General features: G+C 37.2%; 1 protein-coding gene across 1 annotated transcript in view; it reads right to left on the reverse strand.

The window, feature by feature from the left end:
- Positions 1-212: 212 nt before the first annotated feature.
- The window catches only part of VIPR2 (vasoactive intestinal peptide receptor 2), a 58,271-nt gene continuing 41,372 nt past the window's right edge, over positions 213-17,111 (reverse strand). The window contains exons 7-13 of the mRNA XM_040548105.1: positions 13,612-13,762; positions 12,547-12,607; positions 11,173-11,242; positions 5,818-5,909; positions 2,443-2,572; positions 2,324-2,365; positions 213-1,412 (exon numbers count right to left, since the gene is read on the reverse strand). Coding sequence (XP_040404039.1) covers positions 1,239-1,412; positions 2,324-2,365; positions 2,443-2,572; positions 5,818-5,909; positions 11,173-11,242; positions 12,547-12,607; positions 13,612-13,762 — 720 coding nt within the window. The 3' untranslated portion in view covers positions 213-1,238. The remainder of the gene's footprint in view (positions 1,413-2,323; positions 2,366-2,442; positions 2,573-5,817; positions 5,910-11,172; positions 11,243-12,546; positions 12,608-13,611; positions 13,763-17,111) is intronic.

Here is a 17,111-nt window from a genome sequence, read left to right on the forward strand (position 1 = left end):
GTGTATTTATAAGAACTTATCAGTTCTACATCTTCTTTTAGAAAGTGGCTACATAAGAGACTTGGTGTTGTTGAGAATTCCTTCTATTTATGCCTTTTATAGTAATTTTTAGGGATTGTGATTTTTTTTTTTTTTTTTTTTTTTTTTTTTTGCTGGAGTCATGGGCAGGACTGAATATTAAATCAGCTTAGATAGATAAGGAATAGAATTAAGCTTAAAAAACTTTTATTATTCCTTAAATGGGAGTTGCATCTTTATTGCAATATTCCTTGTTTTAGCTGCCAAGTATGTAGTTCTAGATATACTTCAATGAAATTATTATATAAAAATGATATTTTCAATGGGTAATGTGATCCAAGGCTATTTATCCTATGCCAGACTGCTCTAGCAATAAAGCACCTCTTCAGAAAATTGTTTAATAAAAGATCAACACAAATCTCTTTGATTTTAAACAGAAGAGTACAACTGGTGATTACAACAGCACTATTGGCAAATGCTGATGTTTTACTCAAAACTATTACAGTAGCCATTTCTGTGTGGACTGCAAAGGCAGTCCTACTTTGTGCACCAAAACATAAAAACCAGGCACTTTCAAAGGGGACCACAGGATAGGAATCAAACTCTGTGGAACATCATCTTTGAAATTCATACAGTGAGCCAAGAAGCACTACTTTTTTTTTTTCCTTTTTTTTTTTTTTTTTCCCCGTGTGATATTAATGATTTCCTGGATTAGTACATTAAACTCCCAGTGTAGTTAATTATAGCCTTACATTTTTCTTTTGTTTTCCATAATTAGGAAGGAATTTCCTGGTCCTTAAGGAAATAAATGCTACCTGAAGTATAAATATAATGTAAGAAATTTTCCTGCTTCCCATCATAACATTTTCAACATGTACCAAAGCAGTCAGCACTGAACGGGATCCCACACACCTATCTCATAGACTGGTTGGAGGGGAAAGGGACCATTACAACAAATGAGTTTTTGAATAGTTATGGCTAGTAAATGGCAAGAGAACATCAGAATTAATGTGAATGTCGTTAAAAAAAAAAAAGCAGGAAGCATCCATGGGGCAGGTGTTTCTGTTATTACCTGATTGGCTGCACTAACTAATTTCCCAAATACCAACATGTAGAAAAGCAAAGCACTAAATTTTACATGTTCGAAAATACCACATCAAGCTGCATATAACAAATGATATATCCCACAGTTTTTGTATGTTTTGGGGGACATAGCTGACTTAGATCATGGTGGTCTCTGTCTGCATAAATGACTGAGCCCTTGAATTCCGGTGGAGCTGAGAAACACTTTCTGATCCATTTCGAGAAATTGAAGAGCTGTGGAGTCTGTAATCTCTGCCTGCTGTCTGCTTCCAGCACAAACTCCGCCATTTTCTTTTCAGTTCTCCTTGCACCTGTGTTAAAAAGTAAATGCACAAGATGGGCTGAAAACATTCTTTCTATGTGAGGAACTTTTCCACATTTATTGGCTATCAGATGGGGAGCTCTGGGTACAGCTTCTAAACAGGTTTTACAAAATTGAGGAAAAGACTGTGCCTATGCTGTCTGTGACGAGAAGCCCCAGGGCCACTTTCAAAATCAGATTTGCATCACTTGTGCTGCCACAGTGGTGTTTATTAAAATACTAGCTAGTTATTAATCACTTGTACTTAAAACCAAATCAAGTTATTAGGCCCAAATCAGGCATCTCATGAATACCAAAGACCAAACTAGCACTCAGGAGACCTGCATGTCAATTCCCTGCGCAAGCAAGCGTCTTCTTCAGACAGATTCCTCCTGTCATACACTGAATGCTGTTTAATATATATTGTACCTTAAAAAGTGGCTGGAACAAGGAAGGAATCAACAGGAATTCCTTCCATCTTCCTTAGTCAAGATGAGAAAAGCTGCTACATGCCGAGCACTTCTGAAAACCTGCTGCTGTGCTGGTGTTATATTCTCTCAAATTACCCCTAAATACCTACTAAAAGATGCTTCAGGTTTTGGATGAATTTCTAGTATTGTTGCACCTCACTTGCACAATACACATTGCTTGTACAAAGGCTAGAATTAGTTCACACCAAATAAAGATGCCCTTACTAACACCTCAATTACCAAGGAATTAGATTTCAAATGGCTCTTAAGTCTTCACCCAAGTACACTAATTTCTCCTGTTGCACAGAAAAGCATATTCTATAAGCAGGAATGCAAAAATCTGCTAAATCTACTAAATCAGCTTCATGTTACATAGAATATAATTATTGGGACACTTATACATTTATTGAAAATAATTGCTAACATCCTCAGTAGGAAAGGTGAGACTTACCTCACTGTTCAAAAAACAATACAGGACTGCAACAATCAATCCCTGGAAACAAACAATATTCATTAGTATGCTGCATTAACCCAAGTCAATAAAGCTTGAATAAAAACCTTAAAATTTACCTGAAAAGATCCCAAACATAACTCAAAGATTATTTTGTAAGTGTTGGAAGTGTGGTCAGGAAACAGAGCAAACACTGTGTAGTGAACTCCAAATAATGGAATAAGCAACAATGTGGATTTTGCAAGTCTCCTGGGTAAATATATAAAACAGAAAAATAAATAAATAAAACAAGTTTAATGATAAATTGTTATTTTACTAAGATAAGAACCTGATGCAATGTCGTTTTGATAAACCTCATATAACTTCAGTTTTACAGTTAGTGTCATTTATTGAAAATTGTTTTCCTTTCAAGCTTGCTATGAGATTAGCCACACAGTAACATTATAAATTAATGTGTGCAGTTACATGCTGTATTTGATCTTCTGGATCTTGCAGTCTTCCAAAAGCTGGTAAAAAGCTGCAAGGCCTCTCTAAACCAAAAGATCCTTTTTCTGTTGACCTCTGGACAGCCTCTGGGGTTGGAAATAGATGGCCTTTAAGGTCCCTTCCAACCCAAACCATTCTATGACTCTGTGATTCTATGATTCTATTCCATAGGACCATGTTCGATAAAACATCATGAGCTGTGATCAGGCCTTTTGGGACATTTTTTACTTGGCATAGAGGGTTAATAGTGGAAAGAAATATTTCCTTCCTGCAAAATCATACAGAAATTTCCTCTTGTGCGGAAGGTAAGGTCTATGTCCTGAAATTAATATTTTCATTTCCTTTACATTTGCAACCATAAGGTTTGCCTGTACATTTCATATGCACAGTATGGAAACAGTACCTCAAAGATGCAATCCAGAATAATCTCAGCTGTAAAATTTTCATCAGAAATTTCAGATTTATCCCCAATTCCTAAAACCTCATAGCTATACTGATGGTATGAAGCATATACCCATGAATCATTGTAATGTCATCAATTCTGTAATACAATTTAGCATGAGACACTACTGAAGTTAAGAAGACCTTTAAATTATTAAACCGGGCAGTTTTGACAAACTGCCTGTGAATCCACTGAGATGCTGAATTGCTAATTATCCCTTATCTGTCACTCAACTCACTCTAATAACATCAGTTTTATAGATTATACAGGACCAGTCATGCATGATTATGGATGTCTGGTATCAGATGAAATTCAAGAAATTGTAATGCTGAGTCCTAGAATTCATCACTGTTTTGATGAATATAACTGGATTCAACAAAGAAAGGAAGCTGCTGTGATTTCACCTATTTTAACAGAAAAAGGTCACAGTATTACAAGCAGTTTTACTTTTTCTTGTGTCAGTCCTCATGGCCTTCCTTTGCATATAGTGTCCCAGAGGCTGCATCTGTCTGTGTGGAAATAATCAGTTCTGACAGCGAAGTTTCTCAAGAATAGTAAAACCCTCACACTTAAAGGAGATACCAGTAAGTGGGACGAATAGGGTTTCTGTGGCAGAAGAAATTCATTTACAACTGAAGATGATGATGTCAGCAAATTTCCCGTTTTCCCAAGTGAAGTGGAAAACTGATTTTATTTCAACATAACCCTTCCCACTGCAAAAGTAAAATAAGCAATAAAAAGGACAGAACCAGGTACAAGCAAATGGGACACACAGGAAGGGAAGAAAAACGGTGACTTGAAACGAGTAGTATTTGTTTTAAACTCATCTTTCACTTCCAATTCATTCTTGTTTAAATAATTTTTGTCTAGGTGATATAATTTCTGTATACTTCATTTACATTTTAGTGAAGGAAAGAGCCAGGCAAAAATAGCCTTATTCTTCCCTATATTTTAGAAAGTGCATTTGCATTTTGAAAAATGAGCCTCCTAGACCTTTAATTTGATCTGTAGAGGCACTATTTCTTGAAGAGGTTAATCTACTGTTCCCATGGGTATCTGCTAAAGACCATCCAATCCAAACTTAATCAGGCAATCAATTGCTAAAAGCAAAGAATTCACAGGCCTAACAATGAAGGACAAGGTTGCTATTACAAGCACTACAGTAAACTGTCAAAAATAATGGGACGCAATGATAATGATAGCTGGAGAATGCCTCATTTTCATAAAATACATAAATACCACAGGGAAACAAAGAAAAGTTTGTGTCACAAGAAGTAAACTTGAGCAGATTTCATGCCAGTATATGTATATATATATGTGTGTATGTATATATGTACATATGTATATATGTATATATGTCATTGTGTTAAATAATACTGTGGTGACTGCATAATTTCTTATAGGTTGATTTAACTCTCCCAGATGTTCAATTAATTCAATCAAAAAAACACACAAAAAAGGAACTGTGTAGGTCTGTGAAGCACAGCCTTCTGCCTATCTAGTAGCATCTTCTTGATACATCAAAATTCTTTTTGCATTTAAATGTGTCACACATTGTAAAACACAAAATGTCCTGTTGGCTTTAAAGTTATCTTTTACTGTAGCACACTATGATCTTAGCTGTTTTAGAACAGGAATTCAGTATTATTTAACTGAAGAGGTATTATCCAGGAGCCCATTTCCAAATAACACTTGCATGGTTTTGAATTTTCATTTTACTTTTTGTCATTGAAACACCATATTAGTGTCAAAAAGTGCCAATTCGGTGTCTTTATCTGGGCTTTCAAATAAGACATAGTACAACAGAATCTCGACTCTAGGTTACCGTATTCAGCAGCTACTATAATAAATAATAATAACTGATATGGTAATATAACAAAGAATAAATCCAATTTTAGCAGTGTATTTAAACTACCCCCCAAAATTCTGTGATTCTAAAGCTGTGGAAATAACAGATGTTAGGATTAAATGATGAAATCGAAACACAAAAAAAGAAAGCCTAATCAGAAATTATGTTGATCTAAATCAGAAACTTTTTTTTTTTTCCCTTTGGAAAAACAAAGACGCTATTTTAAATCAAAGATGCTATTTCTTTTTAATTTCTGAGAACAACAGAACTTCCTTCCAGCTCTTAAAATACATGTAAATATTAAAATGTATTTTGGAAATGGAAAAAAAATGTTTTAAATTAGGTTGAAGCAATAAATTCTGATCTTCCAAAAACTTTTTTTAATCTTGAAATGTAATAACTATACATTAAATGAAAGATAGTAGTCTACATATTTTTTGCGTAAGCATATTCATTCATGGTATTAAACTCAAATTCAAGAGTAGTTTGTTGGCCTTTATGAAATTGCTTGTTGTTTACTGAATTTGGTATTTGAAAAAAAGTTAATCTCTATTTCAACATAATGTTAAGATCTTTATTAAACTACATTTAAAAGTAGGTACTCCTGAATTAAATGTAGTTATAGTATCATAGCAATGGCTGCTAACAGGTTTCAGCACAGTAAATCTTACTGAGATTATTTAGGTTCTGCATGTAATGTCTAAAAATATGACTCACTTGTACTGTGACTGGTCATTTCCTCCAACATCTGGAGATCTTAACTTCTGCAGTAAGATTCTTATAATACTAATGAAAAGTATAAAATTCAACTGCAAAGAAAACAAATAGAACAGTGATTTCTGACTTCTCCATTCCATACACAGCACAAAGAAATGCTTATCAAGTCAGACTCATCAACTCAGCACTGAGTGTTGTGTACCTCCTGCCAGAACATGTTAAGCTCTACACTGCCAAACCTATTGTCTGTTTTCTGCCTCACTAGCTTTGTTACGTCCAGTGCACCTCTACATGGCTACCAGTTCCAGTCTGGCTGGCAAAAGCCTTTCAAAGCCCCAGTTGTCAGCAGTGACCTCCTTCCAAAATCTCAACTGAAGACAGATTTCTTGGCAGTGACCTCCTTCCAAAATCTCAACTGAAGACAGATTTCTTGGCAGGATGGGACATGGGATGTGATTTGGTGCCATCAAGCATTGCCCTAAATTTTCATGTGGATTCACAACTGGAAGCCCAAAGGACAACATGAGTCCCATATAGTTTTGACCCTCTCTTGCCTCTCATCTTGACTTTTATTATTTTCCGTCTGGATTAGGGGAAGAGAAGGTTGTTACATGGGTGATCTGCCCACTCCCATCAAGTATGGAGAGGGCCTCTCACGTATCTGTCTGCCTTGGGTACTGATGAACACTGATGAATGAAGCAACTGAATCCTTGCAGTTGAAGATTTTATCCTCATAACAGTTCTCTGAGATGGAACGGTAGTATTGTCTTCTTTCATAGAAGGAGAATGGAGGCATTTCATTATAATCATTGTGATCAGGTCCTGATCAGTCTAGAACATTCAAGATAAAAATTCAGTAGATCCTAAATCTCATTCCCATAGTATATTTGTTGGCTTCTGGCATCTTGTGTTCACCAAGTTTTCAAGTTGAATGACTTTTTGTGTCTTCTCTGAAATACCCAGTACAATTTGTGATGTTAATAAATGAACTGTGATTGTAACAACTGCATATCCCTCTGTACTTTATACTTTGTTTGAAATGACAGGTAATGTGAAGTGACGGAAACTGAGAGGGATTAAATAAAAAGCTGGGAAATTTCAGTATTTTTGAAAAAAAATAATAAAAAAGAAGCTGTTAGAAAATATAGGCCTTTAATGAAGGCCTTTAATGAAGTAAACACACCTTTTTCAGGAGGAAGACAAATTTCAAGTTTTACTTGATTAAAGTCTCCTATAAAAGTAATAGGTAGCAGCCAGTATTCTCGCTGATTTTATCTACAGAATTACGTATCACAGCATAGTGTACAGATCAATGGAGGTACATTTGGTATGGTACATGCACTGGAGGTATTATTTGTGAACAAAGAGAGAGCTTCCACTTCATGGTATATTTGTTAGCCACAAAATAGGAGAAAATAGAAAAAAAATCTTTACTCTGCATTTGCACAGAAGCAGAATAACTTATTGTTCTTGACAGGTCTCCCTATTTTCTACTGCAATAGTCATTCTACTACAACTGTTATCCTTTTGGTTTCTGAGGCATCACATCAGCTGCCAAACTAGACACAGGTGACTCACATTCTTGACTGTCATTCATGTACTACTTTTACATCTGTTTTCAAACAAGTCTCTTTCTCTCTGTAAGCACGATTTTGGATTAATGAAAAAAAGGCGTTCTTGTTTGGAGTTTGTAACACTCCTTGACACTACTGACCTTGTAAATCCAGCCAGAGAAAACTGGGTATTGGGATCTAAAAGTGGCAACTGCCACTTACCTTACTGCAGTGCAGCAATTTCATTTCTGTAAGATTATCATTGAATAAATCATTTGTTAAAATCCTTTAAAATATACATCTGGTCTAGAATAATACGTTTCAATGAACTATGAAACAAGCAGTGCCCTGAAATTTCACTTTTAGTATTGCAGCTTTTCAGTCCTGTAAAACAACAGGACAAGAGACAGTGGGTACAAACTGAAACACAAGAGGTTCCTCCTGAGTATCTGAAAACATGTTTTTACTGAGGGTAACCAAGCACTGAAACGAGTTTCCCAGAGAGATCTTCAAAAGCCACCTGGACATGGTCCTGGTCAAGCAGCTCTGGGTGGCCCTGCTTGAGCAGGGGGTTGGACCAGAGGATTTCCAGAGGTCCCTTCCAACCTCAGCCATTCTTTGGTTTTGTGAAGATCCTTTGAGCATGATCTCTTTAAATAGAATATATTATGTATATTATTGGATGAGTATCTAAGAACAGTAAAATAAGAAAATAAAGTGAATGCAGAGAAACTGCAAGAGTGATGACAAATGATGCCTCTTTGCTGGAATAAAACCAAGATGCTGCTGATACTCTGTTTTAGTTGCTGACTTCTGAGTTTTTGAGTCTAAACACATGGCCTGAGCATGCATCATTTAAACTATCTTCATATTGCTTCTCTCTTGCTATTTAGTCTATCACACTAGCTGCAATGTGAGATAACAAGATGAACATTTTTCAGATACTTTGAAGTAACGTAAGTACTGTTTCCACCTGAAAACCTTTCACCACTCTTTCTCAAATGAAAGCGGTTTATTGTAGTGGAAGTATGGAGAAGGCAGCTGTGGAAGCATTTGCCAAATGAGTGGTACTCCAAATTAACTGTTTGGAATAGTCATCTCCAATTAAACAACTTTGAAATGTGTACAGCATGAAGCATGGAAACCTGCCAGTTAACTTTTCTCAGGCCAATATTGTCAAAATGAGATGCCAGGGAAGGCTTCTGACACTGCATTAACTGAAGCCATTCCCACTTTGAGAAGTGACTTCAGAACTTGCTCTCACCAGACTATTTATTGTTGGATGATAGCAATATAGATAATACAGTCTTCTAACCAGTGAAAATGTTTGGAGGTAACAGAGAAGTCAATGGAAAAAAGTGAATATGGCATGAAGACAAAGTGGACTTCCAGATAAATCAAATGCAGTTAAACTACTGCTCCCTAAGTACTATTTGATTTCCTCCTTCTTTCAAAAGTATAGTCATGGCATCATCTTCACAAAAAGGCTCTGTTCTAATCTTTTTTCTTTTCTTTTCTTCCTGATCTTAAAGATTTTCAGTATCACCCATTCTCTGTGTTTTTCTTTGGTGCCATTACATAAGACAGTCTGTAACGGTTTTCAACTCCTGTGTTCTACTCTCCTTTATTTTCCTGAAATCCAGCTTCTCTCAGAATCCTGCTTTGTCCATCTAATTGACTAATTATAAGTCTTTGTCCTTCCTAATAATGAAACCATTCGTTACTCATCATTGTTTTCACTATTCTAAGTTTTCCAGTCCTTCTACATTCTCAAGAACTGACTGAAGGCTCTGTGTGAGCATGACGTTGGCACATCATACTTTCATTCAGAAATGTCATGACTTTCACAACTCCTATTCAAAGAAGTTGCAATGATCTATTTTCATCTCTGAATGGGAGGCAGCACCAACCTCATTATTCAAAGACTTGTATCTTCAAATTTTATTTTTTTCTTAAAGGTAACTGAAAATAGTTATATACATTGAAAACAATTTTCCCATGAATGCAGTATTTTCACTCATCAATGACTGATTTTACATGATATTTCACTAGCTACTTTTACTCTTTGAATGCGTGCTGCACAGCAGTAAACTTATATGGCATCCTAGATGCCGTAACAAATGTGATGTCTGCAGGCTGATGCTCCAACAAGATAGGTTACTTATCCAGCAGGAAAGGGTGAGTATCACTGCTTTATATAACTCCCTGTACTTCTGAATTCTCCTTTCAAAGCTTTACTTCCTAAACGCAAAATGTGAAAATGATCAAATCTTCTGGAGACTCATCTAATCAGAGAACACAGTACATCATGTTGCAGAATCACTTGGCCATCTTTAACTGCTCTCATCCCTAAAACACGCCGCTTAAGACAAGAGACGTCTTTGGAAGACAACAGCAGATTCTAAACATGTGCACCTGGCAAACCAGAAAAGGTCATTTGCAAAATGTTTCTGCATGTCGTACAATCCCATTGTATGATAGCAGTAATAGAACCAGTATAAAAATGGAGCAAGGCTGTTCCTTCACCTCCATGATCAGGGTCCATGTTTTATGATACGTTGGACTTTTGCTGACTGACTAGTTAGTACTCCATTTTCTTAACGCCCGATGCGTTTACTAGTCTATGCTAAGAGCCAGCTGGAGTTCAAGTCTGCCAATGAACACTTGGATAACTTATGTCTCCTGGTCTAGGATTTCTTTGGAGATGCACTGCTTTCTGGCACATGAAGTCTCATCTGTCTACCAGATAGCTGTTTAAATAGAACCTCCAGAGAACAGGCTTTTATCTTTCTGTAAACACCGGGTGGTTTGTTTTGCTTTCATCTTTGAGTATATTTTCTTTTCTCTGCACCGTCCCCCATCCTCCAGCTCCTCTGAGGTACACGTATCCTCTTCATGCTGTAGTTCTGTTGCACACCTATCACTTTGGATAATAAAACATCTTTTCTGGGAGTCCTTACCTCATGTTATTTCACACATACATGTACTCTGTTTCTCTTTAAACACTGTAGAATTCACTCTGATGAAAATGATAGGAAGTTCTCTCAAAATGATTTTCAGTAGGCACAGATTGAAAGGAAAGCCCAAGTGTAAATGCTGGACTAGTCTGGACTCTTGAAATCTTGTGTAATCTAATAATGCCTTAACTTTTCTGGCTGAAATGTTAAAAACAAAGCACGTGTATCTGAAATGAATTAATTTGCACTGTGACTATTTTCAGAAATGGACATAAACAATAGATTATTATGCCCAAATTTAATTACACAATCATCACAATGAACAGGAATTTTATTATGCTACTCCAGTAATTCTAATGAGCTCCATACATGAAAAGCTCCATGAAACATTCTCAAATAGTATTCTTTTGCAAATATTTCATGTTCATTATGTATTTCAGTAGACTACCAATTAAAGAAAGATATACACAGCTATATTTTTTTATGGCTGCAATAATATCAGATTCTTAGTTGCAGGGCTATCTATTTACAAGCAAAATCAAATCTGCATTTCATTGAAAAGTGTAATTAGATTTTTGCTTCCCCCAGGCTCATAAACAGAAGGGATGTTAAAGAAAGAACAACATACAAATAAAAGCAACTGTTCATTTAATAGGAGGCAGATAAATTTTGAAGGCAACAAATTTTAATGGCCCTGGCATCTGTTTAACATGTCTCCTACAGTGCAATTTCTTTTCATTAAAACAGAATTCTGGCCTGTCTGTAACTAGCAGTAAAGAATAATGGCTATATGTACTGCACAATGCTGAACTGATATATAATTCATGCTTCAAAGTTTACTTACTATAATAGAAATTAAAATTGGTATTCGTATAACCCACCAGGGACCACCATGCTCATTTGTATCCCAGCAACTACAAAAAAAAAAAAGAGGGAAAATGGTGTTGACACTAATAGCATCTGGCAAGCATGACCTATGAAGAGAAGTATTTGGTATATACAAGTCAAAGAGCACTAAAATAATGTTCTAGCTTAGAATTTGGTATTTATTTTTTTCCATGCTTACTTTTTGTTTCCCTGTTTTCAATATGCATATTCAAATCAGCTGAAACACCATGCGCTGGACCATGCCTTTAGAAACTATGGAGATCATTGGCCTTTAGGGAAAGTAAGCTTAGTTTCACTTTGAGTCAGGATACTTCTACAGTAAGCACTTAACAATAGCCTCTAGGTAGCAGGAAGATCTAAAGCAACTGACAGATACAATTTAAATGACATAATTTCCTTGTGGGATATTTAGGTTGCGGATGGCTGGAACTGGTTTAGGAAAATATGAGACTGAACCTGAAACTTTGTCTGAAAAAATGAAAATTTAATTTTCACTGTCAGCTCAACAATTCTGGTCTGAGTACTCCGAGAATAAATGCTCTGAAAGACTAGTTAGAAGCTACAGCAATACCCTTCAGAGTTCCTCTAACTGTGACAGTAACAATGAAGGAGAAAGGAGTTAGCCCTCAGTCTACATGTTAGAGGTCTTGCAAGGAAAACTTAGAAATTATTTAGGACATGATTTTTCAGTTTAAAAACTGAAATGGTGAAAACCATTTACCCCACTAACTAGGAATGCTCTCCCATTCCTTGGGGCTAGCAAAAGGAAGTCTGATCTTCCTACAAAATTCTTATCTCAGCTCCCCTTCCCATGCCAGGAGCCAGGCTTAGCTCTAGCTAGTGACAGTTTTACCTGAATACATGCATCTTACATATGTTTACATTACATTGCTTCTTTTCTGGGAATGTATTTTAGATATACCAAAAAAAATCTAGATTTCAATCTTTTGCATTGCTAGTTAGCAAATTAGGATGCCTGGCAAGTTACAACACTGTATGGCAACACTGAACTCAAGGACCCCCACTGCTATTTTAATAGTTTGACTTCCAAGGCAGATAGCTCTACATGTGGGTTTCAAGGGCTAACATTAGTAATAACCTGTCTCTGCCCACTCCTGCCCTTAGCATTTCCAAATAAACAGGAAGTGTAGGCTGCATGCCAAAGAGCTCCTAAACACCTGTCCCTTTACTGCCATTTCTGAAATTTTAAGTTCTGTGTTTGTCTCCTTTAGAACAGCAAACTACCTTTGGATGAACAACACCAGATCCAAGGCAAGACTAGCATGGGCACAGATGGAGGCTGTAAGCTTTCCCTCCCTGACATACTTACCCAGTGTCCTCTAAAATAATCCGTGTCACTGTCCATGTAATAATGAATATGGTAGGAATTCCTAAAAAATAAAATAAAATAAAATAAAATAAAATAAAATAAAATAAAATAAAATAAAATAAAATAAAATAAAATAAAGAGGTTTAGAGAATGATCATAAGAAAGTAAGTCCAGCCTGCTAGTAAGCATCCATCTATTTCCCAAATATGCAGCATATAGAAAACAGTTTAGTGAATGGAGGGAGAGGCCCATGTGATGAGCTATATGATGTAAGCAATGTGTTTCAAATACTATAGAGAAGTGAGCATATCTCTTATAAAAATGTAGCTATAACCACCAATACACAAAGCATGTATCTTAGATTTCTTTCAAGCTGTCACAGTGACCTATAGGGATATAGATACAAATTAGGCATTCCCAATCTATTTGCAAGGACTACAATATAAAACCGAAGAGTAAATCATTTCATATGGAACCATTCCCACACTGGTTTATTCTCATTTCCAAGCAATACCTAATGTTTTATGACCACTTATTACCGGAAGCTTTAAACTGCTCCAAATATATATATCATTGCACTTTCTGTAAGTGAATGGAATGTGTATTTAGAAACAGATGGAAAATATCATTGTGCTTTTGTAAAAGGCAAGTAGCCTGTTGCTGTGCAGCTAAACTTCCTCTCCCCCCCCGCTAAATTAGGACAGCCTGAATTATGTTTTGTGGTGGTAGTCCCACACCATCCCATCCCTGAACAACCCATGAGTGTTGTCAGGGAGTGCAGATTGGCAGAGGTCAGAGCCAGCCAAGAAGCAAGCTAGCATTTACAGGTCTGCAGGAACTAGAGGGATGAGCATGGAGGTTTTGTGTCCACTCTCCTCCATGCCAGAGTGGCTGTACCTACACTGGAGCTGAACAGAAGAACTAATGTGCCCAAGGGCTCATGTCCACCGACCAAAGTCATCCAACAGAAACTGCATGAATGCTTGGTATGAAATACTGAATTTGACTAATACACACATTAAATATATATATATATATATTATTGGAAGATGCTTAAGTTCTTACCCCATCCAATGAGCAGATAGACTGTAAAGTGTCTGTTGGGGGAGAATATTAGCACAAGGAGGATGTGGAGGTAAAGTCCTTCAACTAATAGCCAGTAAAAGTTTGCCATAACACCATACTGAAAAAACACCAAAATAGCCTTGCAGCCCACCTGAAATGTGAGAACAGGGGTCAAAGTTATTGCAGGAAAGATGGTGTATAATTCTGTTACTAATATATCCTACACATTTTAACTCTCCATGTAATGCTAGTCCCAGGTTCAGTAGAAACTATTTTCCCTCAGTCAAGCAAATTGAGACATTTAAAATGTTACAGTATATATATAAAAAGAAATTGAATTCTAAGAAAAAAAAAGCACACATTTTCAATAGTTAGTTAATGAATGGCTATTAGATTAAGTGATCATCCAGTAGGTGGCTGATAAATACATTAAAATTTCATCTGTCTTCCTAACAGTAAAAATTAACAAAGCAATTGCTTTACTAGTTTTTAAAGGCTAAACTGGAAACTGAGGGAAAAGAATAATTTCATATGCTGAATCCTCTAAGCAGACTTAGAAAAAAAATCTGAATGGACTTTTAAAAATGTTTTCCCTTTATAAAATGCTTTAGTGTTTCTTAATTAACAAGACACATAAGCATGTATCATAAAATGATGTCCCACCATACTTATAGTCTCTGTGCTGCTCTTCAGAATTAATTTTCAGATTTCTGCTCTGCTGATGTTCCACAGTGCTGGCTGCTGCTACTTTGGCACTCCCCAGTAGGAATCTGGGATGTGTGAATTGAACATAAAAATGCTCCTGCTGAGACTGAGCTGAGAAATGTGGTGATACGGTGAATGTAACAGACTAAACAAAATGGACTAAATAAAACTTCTAGTTTCTGCCTGCTTTATTCTTTTCCCCACTTTAAATACCCTTCATACCTGCACTGTTTCTGTTAAAATTCCAAGTACATCAAATACCTAAGTAAGTAACTTACTCGTTTAGTGATTGATTCCGCTGTCTAAACAGGTGTCTGTTAGGTGAAACTCTCCCAGGTACCCTAGCCTCCAGCTGGTGGTTCATAATGGCATGGGTCTCTCAGAGACACTTCTTTGTATCCATCAGCCCAGTGTGGTGTCTTGGATAACTCACTGCATCCCCAGGAACACTACATGCCCGTATACATGTCTACATTCAGACGACTAGAGAGGAGTCCAAAGTCTTGAATTCATTTCACCCAATGTTAGCTGCCTAAAGGTAAGGTTTCTGGTGTAAGCTAGACACCTACTTGCCCCTTCTACAGCTCATAAAGATAGACAGGCATGTCCTGAGAAAGCTCTGCAGCAGATGACATAAGCCGTCCAGTGAGAAAGGCAGAAACCCAGAGAAACAGCTTAGTTCAGTCATCTTGTTTGGTAAAATTAACCTTGCCTCTGGACTTCGTATGCGTGGAAGGGATATCCATTGCAGACCAGTACTGGGCCAGAAAATATAACACAGAGAACATTAAGTATTTTAAAATGAAAGTCAAAATATGTTTTGATGTTTATGGCTGCTCGCAAACAGATTGGCAGTGAATGTCTAAATTTTTTGTAAATCCCTTCAGAATTCCACTACAGATTTACCACACATACTCCCCTGTATTATATACTTGACTTACATACCAGAACCCTGCATTAAAACAATTTCCCTTCCTCCTGCAGTTAATCCTGTATCGGGCACATTTCCAGATGCTGAACGGTCTATCTCTCATTAAAGAGTCAGCCAAAATTACAGATCTGTGTTATTCAGATCTAGTTACCCTGCATTTTGAAGTGTGCACTTTTAAACATCTTTGTGTGCAGCAGAACTGTGGAACATCACACCCATGACGAAAGGGGTCACTCCTGTGTGCTGTTATGTAAGGAAGGTAGGATCCAGCCAGAGCAAGGCAAAACAGCCTTACCCATCTGGTGTCAGATCATCCCACGTACAATGCAACAGAAATTATTCAACAGTCCACAAAACTGGACAAATTCAAACAGGAAAGTATGAGGCTTTGCAGCCAAGAATAACTGGAGGATAAAAGAAATAGCAAAAAGCAAATGGTATTTGAGGGTCCTTTGACCAACCTTTGAAGGATTTAACAATGGTTTACTCCCCCTGGAAGTCTGTCTAACTAAATTGCCTACTTTGGTCCTACTAATCCAAAACAGTTACTTCTTCATTGGAAAGCTCTCAGATTACTGAGTCATACATACAGCTTGGTAGTCACTGCTAAGGACTGTACTCTTTGGGATAATGTGGCTTCATCTGTATAAAAACATCTTCCATCCATTTTATTTTCAAAAGCTTAAACTCTAGTAAATTACTTCTGAGGTTATTCAGCAATATTTGTAGGGTTCTTTTGCTGAAACAAAGAAGGTAAAGAATGGGGAATATTATATGGTCGCCAGTCTTTTAGCAGCAAGACTTGGTGTTTTTCTAACCCTTGTGCATGAAAATCTAGTAAATATACTAGCGTGCTGTTGTGGTTTAACACTGACAAGCAGCTCAGCACCACACAGACACTCTCTTGCTCCTGCTCCTCTGGAAGGGATTGAGACAAACTTGTGAGTTTGAGATAGGGGTAGCTTAATGGGGAAAAAAAAGGCTATATAGATGCAAAAGCAGAAAAACTGTATTCTCTACTTCCCATCAGTGAGTAATGCTCAGCCACTTCTTGGGAGGCAGGGCCTCAATACGTGCAGTGGGATCTTGGGGAAGACAAATGCTTTCATAGCAAGAGCTCCCCCTTCTCCTTCACCCCCAGCTTTTATTGCTGAGCCTGACATCATATGGAGTATCCTGTTGGTCAATTTAGGCCAGCTGTCCCTCCCCACCTCTTGCCCTGCCCCATTTTACTGGCCTTTGTGGCCAGGGGTTGGAGATACAGCCTTGATGCTGGACCACCACAGCTCAGCAACAGCCAGAACAGTGGTGCCATATCAACACCATTCCAGCTGCAAGTGCAAAGCACAGCCCTGTGTGGGCTCCTGTGGGGAAAGTTAACTCCTTCCCCCCCAGAACCAGTGCACTTGCCAAGAACACAGACCACAGCAATTCTGTCCTATTCAGAAAGTACAAAGGACTTGTTAGAGGTAACTCCTGCAAATAAAGGATAAAGAAAACTCCTCCTTCCTTATTTCTTTCCCTCCACTGGTATCTGCCTGGTCCCTGGACTCCTGATAGAGCTGTTGGAAAACTTCCAGACAAGCTGCCTTTCACCCTTCCCATCTGATGGCACTCCTCTTAATCTTAAAATCTCCCAGGATTAATGCAGTGGCTATATTTATTCTCATCTATAGCTGTTTGTGATTTGTTTTGGCAGATTGATCTGCTGTCCGTACATGGACATGCAAACCAACAATAACTTCTCTTACTTCTTCTCTGGTTACTTCTAATAGACCTCCTGACCGGTCATTATATTCTCCGCAGAACTGTGTACGCTGACAACTTGGTATTTCTGAATATTTACAAGGAGCCAGGAGGACAA

Source organism: Cygnus olor, chromosome 2 (genome assembly GCF_009769625.2).
Source record: "Cygnus olor isolate bCygOlo1 chromosome 2, bCygOlo1.pri.v2, whole genome shotgun sequence".
NCBI lineage: Eukaryota > Metazoa > Chordata > Aves > Anseriformes > Anatidae > Cygnus > Cygnus olor.